At 38.8% G+C, this 25,086-nt stretch overlaps 2 protein-coding genes across 3 annotated transcripts in view; both read left to right on the top strand.

Moving 5' to 3' along the window:
- The first annotated feature begins 162 nt into the window (after window positions 1–162).
- LOC105355224 lies at window positions 163–2,511 on the top strand. The gene is made up of 2 exons (XM_011481709.2): window positions 163–537; window positions 803–2,511. Exons 1-2 carry the CDS (start codon window positions 312–314, stop codon window positions 1,168–1,170), a joined length of 594 nt encoding a protein of 197 aa, XP_011480011.1. The 5' UTR covers window positions 163–311; the 3' UTR covers window positions 1,171–2,511.
- A 1,900-nt stretch (window positions 2,512–4,411) lies between these two features.
- LOC101169625 (AF4/FMR2 family member 1) overlaps window positions 4,412–25,086 on the top strand; it is a gene marked incomplete at its 3' end in the record, with an annotated part of 22,198 nt that continues 1,523 nt past the window's right edge. The window contains 11 exon segments of one of the 2 annotated variants that reach the window (XM_023960790.1): window positions 4,412–4,655; window positions 9,794–9,911; window positions 11,535–11,645; window positions 12,559–12,735; window positions 13,636–13,674; window positions 15,020–15,103; window positions 19,012–19,045; window positions 20,410–20,470; window positions 23,445–23,592; window positions 23,676–24,572; window positions 24,645–24,721. In XM_023960790.1, the coding sequence (XP_023816558.1) occupies window positions 4,639–4,655; window positions 9,794–9,911; window positions 11,535–11,645; window positions 12,559–12,735; window positions 13,636–13,674; window positions 15,020–15,103; window positions 19,012–19,045; window positions 20,410–20,470; window positions 23,445–23,592; window positions 23,676–24,572; window positions 24,645–24,721 (1,763 nt within the window). 2 annotated transcript variants of the gene reach the window in all.

The raw sequence follows: 25,086 nt of genomic DNA, 5'->3' as shown, positions 1-25,086 counted from the left end.
GTTTCTTTGTCAAATATTTTTGCATTGATGTGCAGCTTTGAAAAAGGAGTTTGTTTAATAAGAATTGTTCCTTTTGCTTGGGAGTTGTTCTTGTCAGACAGGCAGTAACTCGTGATGTTTAGCCAAGAGGGAGGGAAATAGGAGAGGAAAAAATGTTGGCACAGCACTCCTGAGGGCCAGTTGGTGGTGAGGGGCAGAGCAACAGGGTGCAGACTTCTGAATAGTCCTCAATATTTTCTCTCACTGCTCTCATTCTCTGACCTGGGACCACTGAAGCTTTTTTTTCTCTTTTTGAATCAGTGCTGGACAGAATGCCTGCGTACATCACTGCCTGTCTGTGTTGGGGCTTATTGTCCCGACTTCTGATTGCTACAGGGGCAATTGAGTGCACAGAAAATGAAGCACCGGAGATAAAGCCGAAGCCAAATACCATGAAACTGCCAACTGAATGTTTGATCGAGTGCAGTTCAATGACCTACATCAACAAATTACAACTTCAGGATGATCATAATATACGGATTACAGATTCAACTGAAGGTAAGTTTTTTTCTAAATAAGATTAGTTTATGCTTTAATTTAATTTTAAACAATATTTAAATCCTATTCCACGAAACCATTAAGCTTTAGCAGAGACAAAATAAAATTCTGTAAATGTTACGGATATGTGCATTTTACAGCGGGAAAAAAAAGATTTAAAGCTAAATTAATCTCTTTAATTATTTTAACAAATATTGATTGGTTGGGTTTGTTTTCAGAGAACAGCTGTGTTTGGGTCTCATTACAGATCTGTCTGTCTTCACAGGAGAACTTGGGGAATACTGCTGGTCTTCCAAGTTAAAGTGCACCATTGGAGAGAGCTTTGTGAGTGCCTATGTAGTGGTGCCTGTGGATGTGTCTATGACGGAACACGAGCAGCTGCAAGTCAGAACCTCTGCCCCGAGAAGAGACGCGCTTCACATACACAGCAGCCCCACCACAATTGCAGACAGCTGTGGCTTTCGTTACGAGGTCACGACGCACTTCAGCACGCCAGATACGGACACATCATTCTGCGTGCAAATAGTGACCCAGGAAGATGACCTAGGGGACAGGTTACTAAGATGCCCTCCTTATTTGGTCACCTTCTGGCAGAGAAACCCGAATCAGTCTAACAAACAAGGTGCAGGATAAAGATTTAACATTAAGGCACTCAGATATTTTACTTTTAAAGCACAGATGACATTTTTCAAAGTCTAACTTATGTATCTAATTAGACTAAATGGAAAATTAGCAGAAAAGAAAAAATAACATGCCGGTACACAGTTTTTTGTACCCCTTTTATTCCAAAATTTTTGTGTGAGTAAAACGTTATCAAGTAATTTATTTGGACATCATTTGAAAATGTTAGCACAAATGTTAGTTCAATTAAATCATCAAAATATAGAAAAAAATTGTGCAACAGGTTATTGTTGGGACTAAACAAAAGGTTCACATGCACCTGAAGGTCACTTTGATTTTGCTTGAATGTCACTTTTGCTATTTGGATGTCTTTTTTGCCGCTCCAGACAAAAGAATTTCCCCATCGTGGGATGATTAAAGTTATCTTATCCTTACTCATGCTCAGTTCTCCTTTGAATGTCAAGTAGTTATGAACCCAGTTGCCTCTCTAGACAACCCTATCCCTAATTGTAATCCTAATCTTATCCTTTTATATGTTTTGTGTTTAATAAGCAATAAACAAATATTTAAGGATGTCCATTATAAATATTCACAAAAGCACTGATATGCAAGATAAATTATTAGGATAAGATCTCAATCATTTTTCAAAGTGATTAAGTGTAAATACAGAAAAAGAGATATGTGAATGACTGATTTAAGTGTGGTAGGAAGTTAAATGTTGTAAAAAAAAAAAAAAATCAAAAAAAATGTTTTGTCCCCACATATTTCCCTGGTTCCTTTGGTATTTTCATCTGGCTTTGTAAATTTGCAGATTTTTTGTTTGCACAAAAATGAAAAATGATTATTTTTCTCATGGATAAATCGGATGGAACATGTATATGATGATACAATCCATGCATAGTTTTGAATCTTACCTACGTTATGCTACGCTGCAATGTGATGTGTGTTGTTTTTTAAACCTATACAGCATAAATACATTAAAAAAACAGTTATTTGATGATGAATCTGTCTTTTCACAAAATAAACATTTTTCACTTTCTGCTGTGTTCTGCTCGAGGTCTGTTTTAATTTTTCATTGACCTCCAAACTAAATACTTGACTTCTTTTTTTTTTAACTGTTGCATTGTTTATTGATTTAAGTTGACATTTTAGAACAGCAATAACTGTTTAACCTTAGATTTATTTTTAAAATGTTTATTTCTTCTTTTATGGCAAATTACTGCTGATGTCTACAGACAGACCACTGAACCTGTATACACAAAGCCTGGTAAAAGCTCAATGATCTCTCATTCAAAGCAAATGCAGTGATGGAAAAGTTCTCAGTGAAATAAAAGACGTTTCAAAAAACCATAACATCTTTGTCTACAGTCATTTCTGCATGTGTCTGATATTATCAAGACAAAGCAGTTTTAGTGTATGGATTCTTTCATACACAGAACCAGCTCAAAGCACTTTACAGAGATGCAAATGTTTACAAAGCATGCAGGAAGGCAAATAAAAACTAAGTTGAATTTTTTTAGAAACTATATTTATTAAAAAAGTAAGGATTTCATTTAAAAGGTTTGGACATAAATATAGCTGCAGTTGGATGAGATCTAAGATCAGCTGGAGGTTCACTTAAGCGCATGGCATTGAAAAGCAGCTCAAACATGTTTGGTTCTGACTAAGTTCTACCAGCTGATTGTTTCTTGCAGATCTCAGAGCCCTGCTGCAATAGTGTTTGCAGTAGATCTTGATTCCAGCAGCATCTGTTTAACATTAAGGTCAGTGTTGGAGAACAAGAGTGATCTGATCTGAACCCTGGCAGTGGCGTTCTGAATGAGCTGCAGCTTTCTAATAAAAGACTGTTAGGGCAAGACATGAAAGCAAGAACCTTCTAAAAATGTTTTGTGTTTACAAAGTTAAAGGATGATTAAATCAAATCACAATATATCAAAAAAAAGGAATGAAGTTACACAAAAATAACCTGTAAGACTACATTTAATTTAAATAATAATATAACAATTTTTAATGATTACTCCAATAAATGCAGCTTATGTGTCACACATGTCCTTATTTAAGCCTCATGGATAAAATTGCAAAATCCAATACAGTAAAAATGCAATAACATGTCAACAACTTAAGGAGCCTGGAGTTTTTATGCAAACTGCCACTTGATGGCAGAGTTGCTGCAGTTTGTATAACGTGTCATATCAGTGTCATACGTTTAGCTTTATCCTAGAGTATAGGGTCACAGGTGAAACCTCTGCCTTTTCCAGTTACCTATGTGCAAAGACAGGGTCCACGCTGCAGGGTCCCCCTTCAATGCAGGGTCACACACAGACAGAGAACCACACACACTCACTCTATGTCCTAAGGGACAAGTTTGAGTCATCAATACTATTAAACTTTCCTTTAACAGTGAAAAATAACCGCACAATGTCATACTACTAAAATGTCAATTTTGAATGAAAAATCTGCTCTCTGTCAGATGTTGAACTACTGAGTTTAAACAGCAAAAACCACTGTTAGAGGCCAGTTTGGACTTATACTTATGAAGAAAATATTGATTTGCCTACTTGCTGTGTATTAGTAATTAGTTGGACATAAGGTGGTATACGTTCTGGTGTTTTTGAAGTATTGTTATTATTTTTCTTATCATAATCATTCCTCCTAATTTTTAGCTTGAAAAAGCACAAACAGCTTACCATGCGTCAGACATCAGATTCCATAAAACTTATAGTCTGTCAATTAGGTTTTTGGTTTCTTTCGACTTTTTTGTTGAAAACTATAGAAAACGACAAATAAATTTAAAAACAACCACCACCACAAACAAACAAAAAATACATACTTTTAAATGTGGACCAGCTTGTTCTTATGTTCTGTGAAAACTGATGATTTACCTGTGTTAATCGTTTACATTAATTATTTATGCATAATCTGTTTCGGACTAAATAATACTTTGTAAAATCTGTCATTCTGTTGTCCAATGAAAAGTTGGAAAAAGTTTTTGCCTCAACTTCTATAACCACAGCACATGTCAACACTGCGCGGATGTGCCATGACTGTAAACCCAGGGGTGACACAGTCCGAACTTTAAACTATTCCTTCAAAAGAGAATATTGTTAATAATTACATTCTAATCTCCAGCCATTCTGGTGGTGTTTTCATTGTATTCCGTTTAGTTATAAACCAAAGCACAATGTGGCGTTTTTTAAGTTTATTTTTATATTTCGGCAATTCTGAGCGTATAAAATTGAGCTACACCCCCCGGTCATTTGCGGAAAGTAGAACAGTCCAGCTTGCACTGCAGATGGATTGAAGTGAACCCAAAAACTCTCAGATAACAAACTACCAAACAACAGCGGTCTGACAGTCATTTAAAAGACTTAAATCCACTTCACCGGTAAACAATGTGACCAAGAGAGAACACAATCTTACTGGGGACTGCGAGGGACACATGAGAACCATCTTTGACGGTGGCGAGAGGCGCACAGCACCATGGCATCTCAGCCGAGGTAGGAAGACGCATCCGCGGCTAGCTGCTAGCACCTAGTAGCTAACTTTAAGTTTACCTTACTTTGCCATTAACAGTCTGCCACCTTTTGTGGCAGTGATCCGGCAGCTAGAGACCGTCATTTAGGGTGTTTGTGGGGGCGTTAATTATCTGCCGTCAATGTCGAACTAACAAAAATAAAGATTTGTCGGGTCGGTGAGCCGTTCGAGGAAGTGGTGGAATCAGCTGGAAACACAAACAGCAGGCTGGTCGGTGCGGTTGTATCGGCTGACGTGCTTCAAAGTCACTTTGCAGCTAGAAAACAAGCCTCTTTATCATGAGTTTATTGTAAATAAGACTGTATAAATCCCAGTTGATTGGGGTCTTTAAATAGTTACTGTTTTTTTCCATTATTACAAGGAACCATTTAAACAAATGTTTCCTTGACTTTAGTAAATGTCAAACATGTTTACTTATGTTTATGCTCAATGTATGTGTTTTTCTAATTAAGGGCTGCGTCTGCACATTTCAAATTTGTTTCCAGATTAAGAAACAGAAATGCACCAAGTTGTACAGAAATACCTCCATATTTCTGTTTATTATGTTTTTGTTTGTTATACAATATATATCCCTTGTAGGTTGTTTAAATAAATGATGTATTGTTGCGTTAGTAGTCTTTTCTGTTAAGTCAACATTTAACTAAAGCTTTATTTATTTTGAAATTGGTTTTCAACGATTTTTAATTATTATTGTTATCTTTTGTCAGAATTGTTCTTTATATAAACTTCTCTATCCCATTAATTTTACTCACAAAATACTTCAAATTCAGGAGCAAAGTATTTAATTTAGAAATCCTTTGTAGGACATTTTATTTTTTATTCTTGAATCCCTGAACTGAAATGGAAAACTAACATTGCATGATAGCTAGTTTGTTTAAAAAGACAAAAAATAAGTAAATAACACGATAAAAGAACCTTTCAAAATTCATTGACAGTATCAGCACTCGAATGACTAACGGTTGTAAACTAAAGTGCTTTGTAATATTACATTCAATGGAATTTGGTTAAACTTCCATATTTTTGTTTCTCTATTTATGTTCTTCAAATTACAATTGAGTGTTGTTGTGCACACACGTACTGCTCTTATTGAAGTAAATCATGATGCTAGTGTGTTAAACTCAATGTAATATCATAGTTAGGCTCTCATATCTTCATCCTTTACAGCTTGGTAAATGAACTTATCAGAATTGTATACATTTTTATTGAGTAGCAATTTTTCCTTTTTTTGGTCATGTTTAACTATTCATTTAGCGACTCCAGTTTTAACAGCTCTTTCTGAAAATAAGCTTAAATCTTCCATGAGAAGATGTTGTGAAGCTTAGCCAAGTCATCACTGTCACTTTTAAATAAATGTAGGGGTTTTTATGTCCTGGGGGGTCTGCATCTCTCAAGCACATGCAAGCTCATTGCAATACAAAAAATGCAGGGTATTTCAACTCCTATGTTGGCGTCCTTTCAGGTTGGGCTTCCAAGTGGAGCTACATAACATAGTCTGGATTATTTCTGTAAAAAAATGCTATACACTGAATGCAAGATAATATTGATTTTTTTAAAAATATTTATAAATCCACAGTGGTTTTCTTAAGAATGTAGACAGTAATCTAGTCATAGGGAAGAGCAAAGTAAAATCATTGCATCATAATGGTGGAATTTTTTTTAGTAAGAATTTCTTTTTAATTGCATACGCATTCATCAGAATAGACTAATTTCTGCTAAATCTTAGTAGTTTTATTAATAATTCAACCATTTTTTAAAACAATTAATTAAAAAATGCCATGCTTTGGTCAAAGTAAGCAACAAATTCATTCTTGAAACAGGAAAACACTTAATAAATGTTGTTCCTTTAATGTCAATCGCTTGTTTTTGACTGACATGGATAACAGGATAAACTGCACCAGCCTTACCTGTTGTTGTTTTTTGTTTGTTTGTTTTGAGTTGACACCTGTGATCCTATTACCACTGGGTATTGGAGACATATAATTTTGCCAGGGTGTGCTATCCTATGAGTTTAGCTAGCTCACAATAATGAGTGTGTGCACATCTGTTTGGCTCGGTCCCAAATCTTTGCAGCCCCCTTATTGCCATGGAAACATTCCAGTGGGAGTGCTGTCAGTAAATGTGATGGGTACTCTGTGCATGAAAAAGAAAAACCTTTCAAATATAAGGATCGATTTATGGGACATTTTCAGCATTTTAAATGCTTTTTTTGTCTTTTAGTTGATGGTAAAACTTTTTTGGCAACATTTAATATAATGCAGATGCTCTGTTTGCTTAACTGGAATGAATGTCTTCTTTGGGGATTTGACAGAAGTATTGTGAATTCTCATTGTGCTTGTGTTTAATTACACCTGTCTGCAGAAGTGAAATCACTACAACATCTTGTTGGGTAAATTAGTGTAAAGTTAAAGCTGTTTTTTTCATAGATAGATAGATAGATAGATAGATAGATAGATAGATAGATAGATAGATAGATAGATAGAATTAGCCTCAGTTTACTGTTAATAAGCTTTCAGTTTACTGTTATATTAATTCCATAAGCGTTACAAAACGCTCTCCATTATTTAAGTACCTATCCGATCATCTTTTGTTCTATTTTCAAAAATAGAACAAAAGTCATTTACTTATGATTATGCTGTTTTTAATTAACCTGTAAGCGGAGAAGTGCAGCTAAATTCAATCGATGATTATTATTATAAATGCCAGCTCGATTAAGGAAAACAAAGACGTACATGTATCTAGCTGTCTGCAAGTGGATGCATCAGAATGAAGCGGGAGCTTGTGGTCTGCTCATTGTAGCTTTAAGGTCAAAACCACAAGCTTTTTCAAATAGAATACAATAATTAGAATTAGGCCTGCACAATAAATTGCACATTTTTTTGTGATGGCAATATCAAAGCTTTGCAATACACGTATTGCAAAAGACGGCGAAAATTGCAATAAACGGTTACCCTTTATGAAAATGAAAATGAAAACCCTTTATGCATTTGACCAATTGGATGGACCCCTTCATGTTGTTGACCAAGGCAAGTATATTTGTATGGCACAATTCGGACACAAAGTAATTCAAAGTGCTTCACAAAACAGGAAAATGCATTAAAATCACAATTCGTAACAGTGCAAATATTTAAAACATACATGATCATTATAAGATTTACTTTTAAAGAAAGGAAAGAGAAAATGAAATAAATAGGGGTGTCGATGAGGACCCTTTCATTTTTATGCACGGCTAAACAGGAATGTTTTGAGTCTAGATTTGAACCTTAATACAGTAGAGGCCTGTCTCACAACCTCAGGGAGACTGTTCCAGCTTTTTGCTGCATAAGAGTGAAATGCTGATTCCCTTTGTTTAGTATGGAGTCCCAAACTGTTTATAATCAAATAAATAAAAATGATCTTGTGCAATCACACAACCAATAAGTCTCTCATAAATATATAAAAAGATCATGAAAGGAGCACCAATGTGCATTTAGATCCCACCCACTTTCACTGATTGACAGACTCATTCTGCTGAAAAATATCATTATGAAATAAATAAGTCATTCTGAAAAACAGCAATGTGAAATAAAAACAAAGCTACTTTGTAAAATATTGATTTTGAAATCCAAGGTTAAACAAAAAGCCATAGAATTCTAATAACATGATTAAAAATGAATATTTTAAAATGCTGATTTAAAATAATGAACAGGTTTTTAAAGCAAAACGAAATATATTTATTAATATCATTGCTAATTTAAAATCTGTGTGCAGGTTTTTCAAAATTTCATGATCTTTTTATATACGGTATGTATGAGAGATTTATTGGTTGGTTGTGTGATTGCAAAAGGTCATATTTATTTATTTAATTATGAACAGTTTAGGACTCCATTGTTTAGTCCTGACTCTGGGCACAGGCAGGAAGCCGGTCCCTGAGATCCCCAAGAGTCCGAGATGGTTCATATGGCCAGAGATGTGCTTTGGTGCGAGGCCATGGAGAGACTTATAAACAACCAGAGCTACCTTAAAGTCTATTCATTGAGCTACAGGAAGCCAGTGCAGAGACCTGAGCACAGGACTGATGTGATGGTACTTCCTGTTTCTAGTCAGGACTCGAGCAGCAGCGTTCTGGGTGTACTGTTTGGGGAGGCCAGTGAGTAGGCCTTTACAGTAATCTAACCTACTGGAGACAAATGCATGTCAGATGGAGCCCTTCAAGTTGTTGACCAACCAGATGGAGCCCTTTGCATTGTTGACCAATCAGATGGAGCCCTTCACGTTGTTGACCAATCAGATGGAGCCCTTCACGTTGTTGACCAATCAGATGGAACCTTTCAAATTGTTGTTGACCAACCGGTTGGAGCCCTTCACGTTGTTGACCAACCGGATTGAGCCCTTCACGTTGTTGACCAACCGGATGGAGCCCTTCACGTTGTTGACCAACCGGATGGAGCCCTTCACGTTGTTGACCAACCGGATGGAGCCCTTCACGTTGTTGACCAACCGGATGGAGCCCTTCACGTTGTTGACCAACCGGATGGAGCCCTTTGGGTTGTTGACCAATTGGATGGAACCATTTTGTGTTAGATGCTCGCCTCCTATGTAGACTTGGTTCATTTAGAGTATAGTTTAAGTTATGTTGACTCTTATTTAAATTAAACTGTTGCAGTGTAATGGAAATTATGTTTTTGGTTGTTTTGCCATTTGTTAATGTATCGCAAGTTACATCTTCTTCGCAATGTTGATCAATAATTTAGCAAATCTTAAATTTTCCTCATTTCCTGCGGGCCCTTATTAGGATACAGAAATACTCAGAAATGCAATTTAGAGCTTAACTTTATATATGTCCTCCAAAAGAACCTGTTAAAAGCATCAAAAACACCATTTTCACTAAAGAGGGTCTGTGAGTGTTGAAAATGTCAACATAGTTTTTTGGTTTGTTTCCCTTTTTTAAATATTCGATATACAGTACAGACCAAAAGTTTGGACACACCTTCTCATTCAAATGAATGGGAAGGTTTGCCCAAACTTTTGGTCTGTACTGTACATCTATATATTTCTTGCCTGCATGTGCTGAACATATATTCTTTGTAATCCTCTTTAAACTTTTGTTTTTGCAATGTTTTAGCGTATGCAATGAAAGAAATCTTCTGCGCCTCAGAGCACGAGAAAAGAGGAACCAAGAAACCAGCCAAGCCAAAGCCTTCAGCCCAGAAAATGTTCCACTCTTTCCAGAACCATACAAGGTAGGAACAGACGCAATGTATAATGCACCAACATCACAATGATGGTTCGTTAGCCAACTGACAGTTTTGTCCTGACAAGTTTTTCCAATTTTTGTTGAAGCAGCAACACCTGGCAATTTAGACTCTCCAGCTGTTTTTCTAAGCAGCTGGTTTTTGCTCAAAAATTCTATACATTTTTGATACAGTTAACTGTCATATTTTAAGTACAGTAATTGACAAGTATAGTTTACCAATCTTGTAACAAAATTGTATTTCCAGCAATAAAATCCTACAGAGTATACTTCTGTCTCGTGAAATGTATTCTATTCCATATTTTGGAACACAAATGTGGTTAATTGAAAGTATGTTTACATTTGTTTAATAATTTGGGCTTTTTAACAGTAGTTTACAAAATAATGAAATACTTACAGCATTTCAAGCATCAATAGCCTTGTGCTGAGCGAGTTACCTCCCCCCGCACCGCATTGAGGAAGCAGTGAAGGACCTTAATAAACTATGTGACTAAAATAGCACGGCTTCCCTGCAGCCTGAAAGGTAAAACTCGGGTCTTAAGGTCAAGGAAACACTAGATGGTTCTCATAAAGGTTATTTATGTCAGCTCGCAGTAATAATTGATCGAGACTCGGATGCACTTCTCAATTCTTTTTCGTTGTGATCTCCTATAATGTCATCCAAGACAGGCAGTTCAGCGACTGTTAAATTGGTGTGCTCAGTCCAACTATGAAACGGCTGCCTTTTATAGAACGTCAGTATGGATTTTTTTGTGTATTGGTGTAGTTCAGTCTCAGATGATATAATTGCAAAAATGTTTGTGTTAAAGTATTTTCTAAATGGGTGTTGAAGAGGCAATAGTAGAGCTTCTTTCTTGGCTGTTTAACAAGATCATAGGAGGAGTTTTCTGTGTCCTTTTTTTAAGAACAAGGAGGACTGGTAGAGTTGTGGTCTCACAATGAGAGTCGCACAATTAAGCTATAGCAAAGCGTAGTTGAAGCAAGACTGAGGTCAGAAGTGAGCATTTATGAGCTACAGCATGGTTTTATGCCAGTAAAGTGAACCACAGATGCAATATTTGTTAAAAGGATGCTTCTGGAGAAGAGAGAAGGTCATTTGCAGCTGCACTGGGTCTTTGTATGTTTAGAGCAAGTCTATTTTGGGGTACAGCGAGAGAGGAGGTGTGGTTTGTATGAGGAAGTCTGGAGTTGCAGAGAGAGAGTATGTTGGAGTTGTTTAGGGGCATGTGTGGGAGCTGGAAGAAAGTGGTGACATGCGCTAAAGGTGTGACAGTGGAAATCAAGGTGTAGGTGGGACTGCACCAAGGAACAGCTTTAACTCCTTTTTGCTTGTGTGTGCTGGTGTTCAAGCGAGGTTAGCCAGGACTCTCAGTGGACCCTGATGTTTGCAGACATGGTATAGTAAAAACCAAAAGGGATACACTTATTGTTCCTGCTCCTCTAAACATGTGATCTTACATAATGGCAATAAAAAACAAAAATCGAATTAATATGATGCCCGTGTTATGGAAGCTGATTGAGGTTTGTTTTTATGTGTATTTGAAATGGACCCCAAGAAATTTAGTTGTGCTAATGTTGTATCCTAATAACACTTTTTTTTTGTCTTTTGTAGACAAACAAAGGGGATGAACTTTCAAACCGAATCCGAAGAATGCTGGGCAGTTATGATGATGATGTGAATGCTTGTTCCATTTCCATGGACGCGTTTCCTCTTCCTAGTTGTGTATCCTTTCCACAACCAAATCAGTAGCCTCCAAACATAGAAACGTCAGAACACCGTTCCAAAATCAGATACTTTTTCTGTTCTCCCATTGTCAAAAAGAACTTTATAGTAAAATATATTCTTCACGGCTGCACGGTGGCACAGGGGTTAGCGCTGTGTGTTAGTCCTGGCTGGGAGACTTGAAACAGAACATCAATGGGGACCTTTCTGTGTGGAGTTTGCATGTTCTACATGTGCATGTGTGGCTTTTCTCCGGGGACTCCGGCTTCCTCCCACCGTCCAAAAACATGCTTCATAGGTCAATTGGAAACTCTAAATTGTCCATAGGTCTGAGTGTGAGAGTAAATAGATGTGTGATATGTGGCCCTGCAACAGACTGGCGACCTGTCCCCTGCCTTCGCCCACAAGAGGCCGGGATAGGCTCCGGCAGCCCTGTGACCCCGAAAGGGACAAAACGGAAGAAGATGAATGAATGATATATTTCTTCAGATCTTAATTGGAATTCCTCTGCTTCCTCCTCTCCGAACCATCATGGACAATATCCATCTATGTTTTCAAGAAGACTTTAATGAACCCCAGTCAGGACAGTCAGTTCAGCCACTTAGCACCACAACAAAAGAAGAGCAAAGGCTCCTCAGATCTCAGGGAGTGTGTTTGCTTTTTCCAAGAAAGGTCAGTCCAGCCTCGTGATGTTAAGCCTCGGCCTCTTCCACATTCCACTACCCATAACATTGACATAGATACAGGGGACGCCTTTGCTCCAGCTCCCACAGATTATCCTGCGGGATCTTCCTATGCTGTGGGTGTTTCCACTCTGAATATAAAGCAGTCGCCTAAAGGGACACCTCCTCTTAAGTCCAAGAGCATTACACTGTCCTGCCAGACATTTCCTTCACTGCTGTCGTCCAAGCAGCCCGCTATAACCATGGCCCAAAAGCCCACCGCATACGTGCGCCCCATGGATGGTCAGGACCAGGTGGTCAGCGAGTCCCCCCAACTGAAACAATCCCCAGAGCGTTATTCCCCACTGCCGGAGTTGATCAGCAAATCCGACCTGGACAAAATAAAGCAAGTACCACTGTCTTTGGTGGTAAGTATACTGTCAGAGTATTGATCATACTATTTATTATACTGCTAATTTAAAGATGAGATGAAAACATTTGTTGGCTGCACGTATAAAACGGTTACAATTTTTGTCGTCAGATAAAGTCAAGAAAATATTTTTCTCAAAATTTTCTATGAGATGTCATCCTTCAACCACATGTTCTAAAGTATTTTGCAGTTTTACTTGGTGTTACATATGCAGTGTAGCAGCATCTGGTCAAACCAAGTGTTGTTTTCTAGATAAGAGAATTGATCATAGATCCATTTATCCCTGACCTTTTAACCTTACTATACCTTTGGAAGCATGTTTTCTGCATTATATCCAGGTGTACAGATGATAGTCACACAATCGGTTTTGTTTTGTGCAGGACCTTAACTTCCTCTGATAAATTCCCTCAGGGTTCAGCCGAACAATAAATGAACGTTGCATAACTGCTCTGCAGGGCCCATTCAGTCTAACTCTAGCTCAATCTTTGTCCTTTCAGGAGAAAATTGCACATTTTCTAATATTTGCCTGGTATTTATGTAATTGTGAGGGTGACCCATATTTCCAATACTGTGTGTTATCAGCTCTTGCAGTTTTGAAAGTCTAAAGTCAGCAGCCCTGAATTCAGTCCGATTCTACTCCTCCCCAGTAAGACATTTGCAAAACGTGTTCTTGATTAAAAATGGTGGTACAATGTTGAAATAACTGGCCATCTTGTTAAAGATATCAGGCATTTCTCCCTATTTTTTAAGACTCTGGAACTATTGACATCTCTTTGCAGCAGAAGAAAACCAACGTGCTGATGTAGTTTGTCTTCAAATGATATTTCTGACAGATTTTTTTTTTATGTTTGCTTTCGTGCTTGTTTGGGGTGATGTTTTCTGATTTTTCTCCTTGAAGGTGGCAGAACAAGGTCAATCAGTGGAAGACATCCTAAACGTGAGTCCAACTTCTTGTTTTCCTCTTAACAGTATAAGATTAGTATGGGCAGTTCAACTGAAAGTGACACTAAATTATGTAAATCTGTAATATGTAAATATGTAAAACTTAAAAATATGTGCAATCAAAACAAATTTCACTCGAGAGAAATGCCCTCTCTTCTGAGCTTGAAAATGTGTCACACAAGCCAGCCAATCACAGACATGGACATGAAGGTTGATGCTGATTGGTCAGAAATTCCTCCAGCCGTGCCCAAACCTGATCCAGTCTACGAGCTGATTGGAAGAATTTCTGACCGAGCAGCATCAACATCCCGTCAAAAAAAAAAAAAAAAACACTTTTAGTTTGAATGTTGGTATAATCTGGAATTTGTCTTTAATTTGCTGTTCCTAGCAAATGGGAGTAACAGCCAGGCTGGGCTTCTGGTGATGTTGCAAATATTCGGGTTTGACGAGCTTTGCTTTAAAAAAGAAAATTTAGTTTTAAACTGGTAGCTGTTATGGTCTAAGTAACCTTTTTTTATTTGAACCAATCTGACTCATTTTTCTTTAGCTTTGACAAGATATTCATTGAATACACTAATAATCCAGTTTGGATGTGCTCGTCAGTGGAGGTGAAATCTGCTAATATCTTGATTAAAAACTTTAAATATGACACATCCTGAAGATGCTCCAAAATTCATCTTTGCATTTTGCATTGCAGTTTAAGCTTAAACTGTGAATGTGCTTAGTTTTATTATTTTGCGTAACCCTCGAACACTTTCGCTATAAAAGGTTACATCATCCCTTTTGCCGGGTAATTTTTACCCAATAAAATTCACCCGACAGTAATTTAAAAGTAATTTTGATTAAAAAATAAACAAACAAAGAAACTGCAGCTAAACAAAGAACTGCAGCTAAAAGAAGGTCTGGCTTGGTACTGCTGCGAGGAATATAGATCAAAACATGACAACACATCATAAATTAGAGTGGTTTTCTTTTATCTTCAACTGTGGTATATGTAACAAAATGAAAAATAAAAACATAGGAAGTTCCTAAAAACATGCTCAAAAATTACATAAAAATTGGGACAAAAAATTCCTAAAAAATAATAAAATGATACTAGAAACTTTGTCTTTGGTCCACCCATTCCTGGGACATGTGAGACTTCTCTGGTGAAGGCATAGACTCCTTAAAACTCGACATATTGAAATTCATGTAAATAGTTTTGCTCTGGTGATAATCACCTGGCGATAGTGCTCTTGGGTTAATGCTGGGCTGCCAAACTCTTAAATTATTTTTAAATAAAAAATAAAAAATATTTGTTCTGATTGTTTTCTCTTTTTTTTTTGTTCTGTCCTTTATAGGAAATGACTCAGCCTCTGCCTCCTCTGCTATCATCCTTATTAACACCCTACTCTGAACTGTCAAGGCCTCTGTTTTCAGCTAAGGTGAGAAGATGAGATTCCTTCAGTTTTATGGACACCTCCTATTAGAATTACAGAAGAGATTAACATATTGTTGTAATGTTTTACCTTCGCTTATCAACCAGCTTGAACTTTTTGTCAAACTAAAGGCAGAGCGAAGGAGGAAGTACGCTCACAACCTTTTCAGCACTAGAAAAGGTTACCATTTTTTAGAGTTGGTATAGTAGTAAATTAGCTTACATAACATATTTAAATTATAATCTAATTTCTGAAAATATGCATATATTCAGAATCATTATGATTTATTTGTTTTTCCACAATAAAGGGGCCTTGCAATTAGGGGTGTAAGAAAAAATTGTTTCGGCAATATATCGCGATAGTTCATTTGGCGATACTCAAATCAATACAAAATGCTGCCAGGAAGATATTTGTTTAATTATTTCTGAGCATCCTTTAGTGTCTGACTCTTGTTGTCCACTTCAACCTCCGATCGCTAGTTGGCAGCAGAGTACACAGAGCCTCTTTGAGTAGCTCTACTCTGCACAAAACAACAGGAAGACCTCAGCTAGAGGCAGCTTGTTTTGTTATTATGAGACATGAACTACTTAGTTTTTTATTTGGAATGGGTACCAAACTGAAACTCTGAGCCATGTTGCTGCCAGTAACATTTAAAAACGCGGATTGCAGTGCTATTTAGAGGCTCAAATAAGAACGAGTGAAGCACTGCAGCTTCACAGTGGCTAATGTATGGAGGTGTCCTTTGTGCAGCGCTTCCGGCGGAAATCAGTGCCACAACAGCGAGCTTGACTACGCGCGCGGCTGCAGCGACCACTCTCTCCTCGAAAGAAAATTTTTTTCTCGGAAGGTTGCCTAAAGTTGGGCAAATCTTTTAAAAAAACAGTCGACATATTTGTCTTTGACCTCCTTCCGATTTTTTTTTTTAACCGTGCAGTATAACTACCGAAATTTTCCGGCTAAAACTTCTGTTGTCAAAAACCATTTTCGCAAAGTTTAAGGTGACATGCACTTAGCATCGGCAAAAATGCTATCAGCCAAGCGGGCTAAAGTTCTGCAGAACCTCCCAGCAATGGATTCTAGTTTAGCGACTTGATGGATCAGAGGGATGTGTACAACGCTCTGAAAAAAGGCCGACATCGTGGTGATCAGTGTTACTAGTTTACTCCCCCATGTGAAAGCATGGCTGCAAAGCTGCAGCAGAGCAGGTTGATATGTAGACAAAGCTCCTTTGTCACATTAAGCAAACTCCATTCTTTCTTCATCATCACACTTTGTTTCTGGAAATAATCAGTGCCCCCCCCCCCCCCCCTTATTTTTGAAGCACCAATCAGGCTCTCTGAACTGTTTAAAAGTACTGGAGAAGCTAGATTAAGCAATATTGAAAATAAACAGCATTTTATTTCAAACTCAAACTCAAACTTTATTTATTTATATAGCGCCTTTCATTTCAGTTAAAAACACAAAGCGCTTAACATAAAAGCAGATAAAACAGTCAAAAACCCGAAAATTGTTAAAAACAGCAAACAAAGGACAATCGCACAAAGATGGGACCCCTCCCTCACCACACCCCACCCACCCACCCAGTTCCCCCAGTAGAACCCTGAACAGAAACAAAGAACTGCAGCTAAAAGAAGGTCTGGCTTGGTACTGCTGCGAGGAAACTATATGATAGGGATCCATTTATTCCAAGGCCCATCCCGACCACAGGGGTCAGTACCACAGCGCCCGCCCAGCACAGAGCAGCCCAGGGCCCACTCCATGGCTATTAGACCACAGAGCGGGACCCCAGCCCGCCCAACCAGAATGGGCACCGCAGCAATAGCACCCCCTACAGGTCAAGCCGGTGGTGCCCCAGAAAAATGGATCACCAAGAGGAAACACTGGAGTTAAAAACATCAGAATAAAAATTATCATAAAATAACAACACTAAAAATAGAAAAAAGATAAAAAATAAAATAAGATTTAAATATTTTAGTATTTAAAAAATAAAATACGTAAAACTGATTAAAACATAACCTACGTATCATTGGTAAAATAACAAGAAAAAGAATTTTATATTAAAAACAGAGATAATAATAGTCCTTACAAATAAATAAATGAATAAATACGTAAATAAATAAATAAATCAATAAATAGATAAAAAATAAAAAAGACATAGGACGGGGCGCTGATCCCGGATCCGGTGCGGGGCCCCCATACCTGACAGCCGGGTTTTGCAAGGCAGCAGAATGCCCGACAGACAGCGATCCCGGGTGAAGCTTAGGAGGAAGATCTGGCAGAGGATGATGATCGGGCGAGATGTTCTCCAAACCCCGGAAGGGCTCGCCCGATCGCCGGGTAACCGCGTCACGTAACAGCCTGCGGCGCTTCACTCCTGTGGCGGAGAACGAATGGATAGCGGCGGCGTCAGGCGACGGGACCGGCGCTGCAGCTCCTGGAAAGAATGTGCTCCGGTATGGCTCCCGCGAGGCGCGCCCGGAGGCAGTGGCCTGGTCAGGCTCATTCGAAGCGGGCCCGGAGGCCGCAGTGGACTTCGCTCCCCGATTCCGAACCCTGATCGTAGCCGAGGGGTGAACGGCAGGAGGCTCATTCCGATCACATCCGGCACCAGCCGTGGGAGATGGGAGTGCAGGAGGACGACGGTGACACAACCCTGGTCCCGGTGGGTCCTGTTGGTTTGTTGACGGATCAGCGGATCCCGGATCTTCACCCAGCGGGGCATAGCGGTTGGAGAGCGCCAGTCTAGCCGAGCAGGAAGGATCAGTTTTGCGCCGTGTCACCTCTGCCCATGACAGCTTGGGTGTAGAGCTGAGAGCCGGGTCCCTGAGCCCCGCATCGGCCTTCTCCTGCTCGAGGTCAGCTGGAAACCGAACCGACTCTCCAGAGTTGGGGTTGTCTGGGCCTCGGATCTCATCGGTCGGCTCCAATCCGTCTGTCACGCCACGTAGCTGCACAATATTGCTGTCGGAGCCGGTGGACTGAGCTTCAGCAGGCTTTCCTCCAGACCATGGAAGAGTCTGTGACAGGGAGCGACTGGTTTGGTCCACGATGACTGATTGCTGGAGGTATGTAATATAATTTGACTGTGAGGCTGAAACTGAGAGTATTTTATCAATCAGGTTGTATTTCTCCTTAAGCTCCGATCTTAGCCTTTGAATAGTGGCTAGAAGGTGGCAGTGATTTGAGTTGCAGTCCTCACAAACGACAGCTCCAGGACCGTCAGCCATCTTGTCAGCCATCTTTAGTGTTTTCCCCAATAGAAACTTATTGGTTAAGGCACAGTCATTCTTTGTTTTGTTTTTTATACTGAAAAATATTTTGTGGTGGAAATCAGACAATGTTGACTGTTCCCTTTCTATATTTCTAGTTACCAAAATAAAAGCACTATAAATTTGCTTTGGTAAAAGCAACTTATTCATGAGATACAGTTGCAGTGCTTAACATTTAAATAAACTGAATTTGACCATTTTATTACAATGGAAGACATTGAAATTAAGGTAAAGTTTTTTCAAAGTCATATTTAAAAAAAAGAAAATATGTTTCAATAAAATATCGGGATATGTATTGTATCGCGGGGCGCATATTGGGATATGTATCGTATTGCCAGACTCTTGCCAATACACACCCCTACCTGCAATGACCTTTAAACCCAATCTGCAAATCCAGTCAATTAAGTGGCAAATGAGGAGTTCACATTGAAATAGGCAAAACACGTATAAATTTCACTACCTTTGTTTTCCTTAAATTCCAAACCGGTTATATAATGTCTGTAAAAAGGATTAGAAGACATCTCTTTGTCCCCATCTGGACTTTTTCTAACTACTTAGATCTCAACATGTCTTGGATGAAAATGTGAAGTGTTGTTAAAGAAGTGAGAACTCACTTAAAACCACATTGTCGCTCTGTCTTCACAGGAAGCAGATCAGGTCTCCTCACATTTGGAACAAAGTAAGTAATTGCGGAGGGAAGTGATCGCTGGGTTTCAGAACATCTTTATGTTGTCTTTTCCATTTCATGTTTAGAAAGTGTTTAAAGGCAACATAAATGTTTTCTCTACAAGCTTAATAAGAAAGCTTTTTTCTGCCTCTTTTTAAAGTCTCACTTTAATCAAATTTGAATCAACTGTGAAAGCCAGTGGTCTTTTCAATCTGATTATGCCGTTTTTAGGCACAGCTTTAAAAAAAAGTGTCGTTTTCTAGGACATAGTTTCTGCAGAGCGGCAGTAGTTCATCAGAAACTCGCTTGTGAGTTGTGGGCGGGACTGTTGGCGTACAAGTAAGCCTCTGCTGATATCGTATCATCACTTTGTTTATGCTCTCGCCCCTTAGCTTACAGCCTTTCACACCCCCATGCTAAGATTAGCGGTGTAACAAAAATGGTGATTAACATCGGAGCTTTCCAGTTTTGAGCCAGACACCAAATTAGTCGAAGATGTTAATGTATTTTTTAAGTTGTTGTTTGCAAGTTGATGCATCTGAATAAAGCAAAGAAGGGAGACTTTAGTTCTCCTATACCAGCTCTGACATCACAACTGAGCACCTTTTCAAACAACATTTTTTCATCTGCTCCTGATTCAATAAGAATTTAATAGAGAAATACTCAGAAATGCAGTTTTAATCTTAAATTATTTTATATATGTCCTCCATCATGAGTAAATTGCTACAATGTTAAACACACCGAAACACATTGGAGTGGCTCTTTAAAGAGTTGTGAATTCTTAAATTTGAGCGGTAGCTAATTAAAAATAAAACAATGAAATGTTATTCTTTTGCTTTCGTGTGTTTATCAGCATGTTTTTTGTAACCACCAAAGCTTCACTCACTATACAGCTTTACAGTCTGCTGCGTTATCCTTTAGAATTTGTCAAAAGTTATATTTTTTGTGGGGCGACTGTAAAAATGCTGTTGTTAAGTCCATAGCAAAACGGACATTTGCATGTTTTTTAATCTACTTTCTTGTTGCTTTTTCATTAATATTTATTGTTAAATCTTCTGCTTAATTTAATTTTAGTTAATTCATGTGTCATACTAGGCTTTGGTTGACCAGAGTGAAGTGTTAATTAAATAGTTTGTTTTCTTCTTTGTGGCAGCTCGGTTTTAAAATATTAATGAAGCTTTTTTTGAGACCATGTCATTTCTTAAATATTTGATCTTTTTAGTGTTTGGTTGTTGTTTTTTTAAATATTTATTTCTGCTGGATTTTTCTTAAGGGCCATTCATTCAAAATGTTCTCATTTGGTAGAACAAGGTGTCTTTGTAGGTTATTAGTAGAGGCTAATCCTAATCTGACCAACTTTTTCTTTGTCTCTAAAGAAAACCATTACTCCTCCCCTGTGGATCCACCTCATATAAACCAAGAGCAACCAAACTCAGTGTAAGTGACCTCATTGTATTAGATCAACATTTAGAACGGGCATCGTCAAATGGCGGACCGCGGTCCGAGTCCGGACCGAGTGACGAGTCTGCCCGGACCCGTTAAAACTTTTGATATTAATAAAAATATAAATCATTTGTTCATGCGCAGCTAATCTAGTAATTATGACAGGAGCGTCATCAATAGCCAAGCCAATCAAATCGATTGTTTACCTTTCAGCAACAGCGAGTGTGAGAGAGAGATGGAGAGGAGATGAGAGAAAATGGCTTGCTCAAAAATGAGAAAAGTAGATGCTGAAAACCGAACTTTTAAAGATGAATGGACGGACAAATACATGTTTATTCTGCCTGCAGCCAGTTCTAAACCTTTGTGTCTCATATGCTGTGAAAATGTGGCGTTAATCAAAAGTGGCAACGTTAAGCGTCACTATGAGACCAAACACGGGTCGTTTGAGGAAATGTACCCGCAGAAGTCCGCAGTGAGGGCAAGTAAAATCATCGAATTGAAAGCACAGTATGACAGGTCTACTCGTGTCATCACGCATGCATTTACCGGGCAGCAACGTGCAAATGAGTGTTCGTTAAAGATCGCGTGGATTTTGGCGCAACACAAGAAAGCATTCAGCGATGTGACAGTTGTAAAGGAGTGCTTAAATGCGGCTGCAGAAACCTTACTTGATGGTAAACTAAAAGATGACATGTGTGAAAAAATAAAAAAAATCCCATTGTCAGCTACAACAACAACTAGAAAAACTGAACTATTAGCAGAGGATGTGCTGGCACAGCTTGATGCAGCTGTTCAGAACGCAGCATGCATATCCTTAGCCATTGATGAGTCCACAGATGTAACAGATAATGCCCAGCTTTTGGTGTATGTGAGATTTCCTCACAAAGAGAAGAAAGAGATGTGTGAGGACATGTTAGGTTCAACACCACTTGAGACACACACAAGAGGAGAGGATATATATGAGGGGATAAAGGAGATGCTCACAAAAAGAAAGATTAATCTGAAGCAAGTAGTGTCAGTCACCACGGATGGTGCACCTGCCATGGTTGGGACAGAGAAGGGGGCTGTTGCGCGGATGAAACAAGACAACCCTGATCTCATAGCCTACCACTGTATCATACATCAGACTGTTCGCTGTGCCATTCTGTCTGAAGAATTTGCTGAAGTAATGAATACCATGATGAAACTTATAAACTTCCTGAGGGCTTCCTCATCCCATCAGCATCGACTGCTGAGAGAATTTTTGAAGGAAATGGATGCAAATGCAAATGACCTACTACTCCACAACAACGTGAGATGGCTGAGTAAAGGCAATGCACTGGAACGCTTCTGGTCCATCCGAAAGGAAATAGCTGCTTTCTTACAGCAGCTCAAGAGTCAAAAAGCAACACAGTTTGCAAACTTTTTGCAAGATCAGCACAAGATGGATGTGGTGGCTTTTTTGGTGGACATCACAGGACACCTTAATGAGCTCAATTTAAAGCTGCAGGGTCAGAAAAATTCTATCTGCGATTTGATGAAAACTGTCCGCTCATTCCAGATTAAGCTGGACATTTTCAAAGAAGATCTCCAAGCAGATTGTGAGCATTTCCCACAAATGCGTGAACAAATTCAGGGTGAGAGAGACATTTCCCCTTATGTCGGCTTCATAGACAAGCTGATTGGAAACTTCTGTCAACGATTTGACTGCTTCAACCTTGGACACGAGCTCCTCCTGCTAATTGAGAATCCATTCCTTATCAGAGAAATCAGAGGATTTTCAAAGGAGGTGACACAGACCTTCAAGTGGGCACATCCTGGATCTTTACAGTTAGAGCTCACTGATTTGCAAGCAGATGTTGCTCTAAGGAGGCATTTTGAAACAACTGACTCTGCTACTTTCTGGTTACAGATTGTGCCAGAAACGATGTTCCCTGGTCTAACCAAAGTAGCACTACACACCTTGACCATGTTTGGATCAACTTACAGCTGTGAGACAGCTTTCTCGTCAATGAATATTATTAAAACAAAGTACCGTTCTAGGCTCACCAATGAGCATCTCCACATGAGCATGAGACTTGCACTAACCCCATTTAAGCCAAGATTCAAACTGCTGGCAGGACAGTTACATGCCCATTTCTCTCACTAGGAAAGAAAGATTGAAAGGGAGTAAGGAAAGGTTGAAAGGAGAGATGAAAAAGGGAGCTGCTCAAAGTTCTGCACTTTTTTTATTCAGTAAATTCTGCCCTGTTCTATTTTACTTGAAAAGTTTCCTGTGTTATTTTATTTAAAATGTAGTTCATTTTTTAAAAAGGTGGCAGTTCAAATGTCTTGTTTATTTTTTTCTTGAAGATTAAAAGCACTTTTATTTTATTCAAAATATTCTGAATGTTTTACATTACTTGAAATAGGCCCTAAGTTCAGGCTGCTCAAAGCTGTGTTTGCACTTTTTATTTATGTTATTCAGAATAATTTCAGTGTCTGTTAATTGACATGTAGTAAAGAGAACTACAGTATTGTTTTCCATTCAAGTACCATACAAGTTCAGACTTTTCGGTATGTTAAAAGCATATTACTTTGAAAACACTTGAAATGTAACAATAAATTATGTAGAAATGTATGTGCGTTATTGATTTTATTAACATGAGGGTACATTATGTTAAGTGAAAACATAAGATCCGGACCTTTGCTGGGAAAGATTTTTAGTAACTGGACCTTTTTGAATTTTAATTGAATACCCCTGATTTAGAATAATGAGGATCTTCCATTGCACTAAATAGCTTATTTTTATTGTCAGAGTGAGAATTTGACAAAAAGCTTGGATGTAGACTTGTATTATTTTACATGTCCAGTAGGAAAACATTGCACACATGGCAATAACAGGGCCTTTGCAGGTTTAAAAACATAAATTGTATGTTTTTTCTTCTTCTAATGGCTGTGAATATGTGGTACCTAATTTGTCATCATGTTCTCTGTCTGTTGTAAAAAGTTCATTTGAGGCGTCACGTTGTAGCGTTGTGGAGACGTCGAGCTCCAGCGACTCTGAGTGCAGCCCAGCCTCTGCGTCGGAGTCGGACAGTGAAAGCACCGCAGAGGAGTCTGCACAACAACCAGAGAATGGCTCAGTGACACCTGGGGTAATGTCTTCATTTTACATTCGTTCAAGTAATCCAAGTCACACTTCAATTAGAAAACCATCTGTTTTTATTTTTCTTAACAGCCCGAGCCTCCAGGAGCAAGCCTTGCTAATTGGCAGCTGGGGAACTGGATCCGATCCAGTCAACAGAACCCCAGCAGCGAGGGTCACGGTGACCCTCTAGTCTCCCAGAGCCCCTCTCACAAGCTGCTTTGTCAGAACTCCAGGATTAAGATAGCGGAGCTTTCATCTCCCCATAAAGAGTTCCCTGATAACACATTTGTTTCTTGCATTGAAAGCCCCCAGAATAACTGCTGTCGTCCGCAGGGCAGCAAACATTCTCTCCCAGGGAATTTGAGGAACTGTAAAACTGCCAAGAAAAATTCAATACAAGCGCGCTTCCCGGATGGCACAGCAGCAACGTCTGATGTTAAAATTGAGGAAGTTTTAAACACTCAAACAAAGGACTCTAGCTTCACAGGCAAACCTAATGTGAAGACGAAACTAGAATGTTCTAAAAAGGGGAGCGGTGGCTCTAAAAGGGACAAAAAAAGGACTAAACGCACAAAAGATGAGCAGAAGATGGAATTAGATGTTCCACTTGTGCTCACGGGTCATTGTTTATCATGTGGAGGTCTCAACCCTAACTCCTGTTATTGTTTTTCCCAAAATCACAACTTGCTTCCTGGCCCTCCAGGCCAAAGCAAACCCAAGACAGAAATCTGTCAGAGCGGCACAAAGCTGCCTCACAGGCCACTCTTCCACGAGAAGACTTCTCCATATGATGCTGTGGAGCATCCTCCCAAATCTCTTCTAGTAAAGATAGACCTACATCTGCTGTCAAGGGCCCCTCAGACCTTTAGCAGTCATGGAGGCATTTCCACTAGTACAAAGAGACCTGTACTAGTGATAGAGCGAGAAGAGAGCAGCGCCCTCTCTAAAATGCCTAAAGACAACAGAAGCAACAAAAAGCTGCCGATTGTAAGGAAAGAGAGCACTTATGACTGCAGGAAATGCCCACAAGACATTTTACATGAACATGTCTTCTTTTAGGCCAGAGAAGAGACCAGGAGTCTACCAAAAAAGAAACTGAAGACGGACAAAAAAGTCACCCTATCGGAGAAGTTGGAGTACGTCTAATAAATCCATGCAATAAAAAGAAATATGTTATTAATAGGCCTGCACAATATAGCGCAAATTTATCGTTATTGCAACATCAAGCTGTGCATTATGCAAGACAGTGAAAATTCCGATAAATAATTACCTTAAATGTGCTAAAACAATCTTATTGCAACTTGAAGCATTTAACAAATCAAATAAATCCCTTTATGCATTTGACCAATCAGACGGACCCCTTAACGTTGTTGACCAATCAGATGGAGCCCTATTATGTTAGATGTTCGCCTCCTATGTCGACGAGGGTCATTTGGAGTATAATTTTTAAACTGTTGCAATGAAATGGGAATGATGTTTTTTTTTGGTGTTTTGCTCTTTG

Source organism: Oryzias latipes, chromosome 12 (assembly GCF_002234675.1).
Source record: "Oryzias latipes chromosome 12, ASM223467v1".
Lineage (NCBI taxonomy): Eukaryota > Metazoa > Chordata > Actinopteri > Beloniformes > Adrianichthyidae > Oryzias > Oryzias latipes.
Note: the sequence above shows the minus strand (reverse complement) of the source record. Positions and strands in the feature narration are given on the sequence as shown.

Excerpts from the sequence above, each read along its gene's own strand:
- LOC105355224 (XM_011481709.2), top strand. The coding sequence starts at position 312 with ATGCCTGCGTACATCACTGCCTGTCTGTGTTGGGGCTTATTGTCCCGA. Across the intron at positions 538-802 it reads GATTACAGATTCAACTGAAG|GAGAACTTGGGGAATACTGC; the intron begins GTAAGTTTTTTT and ends CTGTCTTCACAG.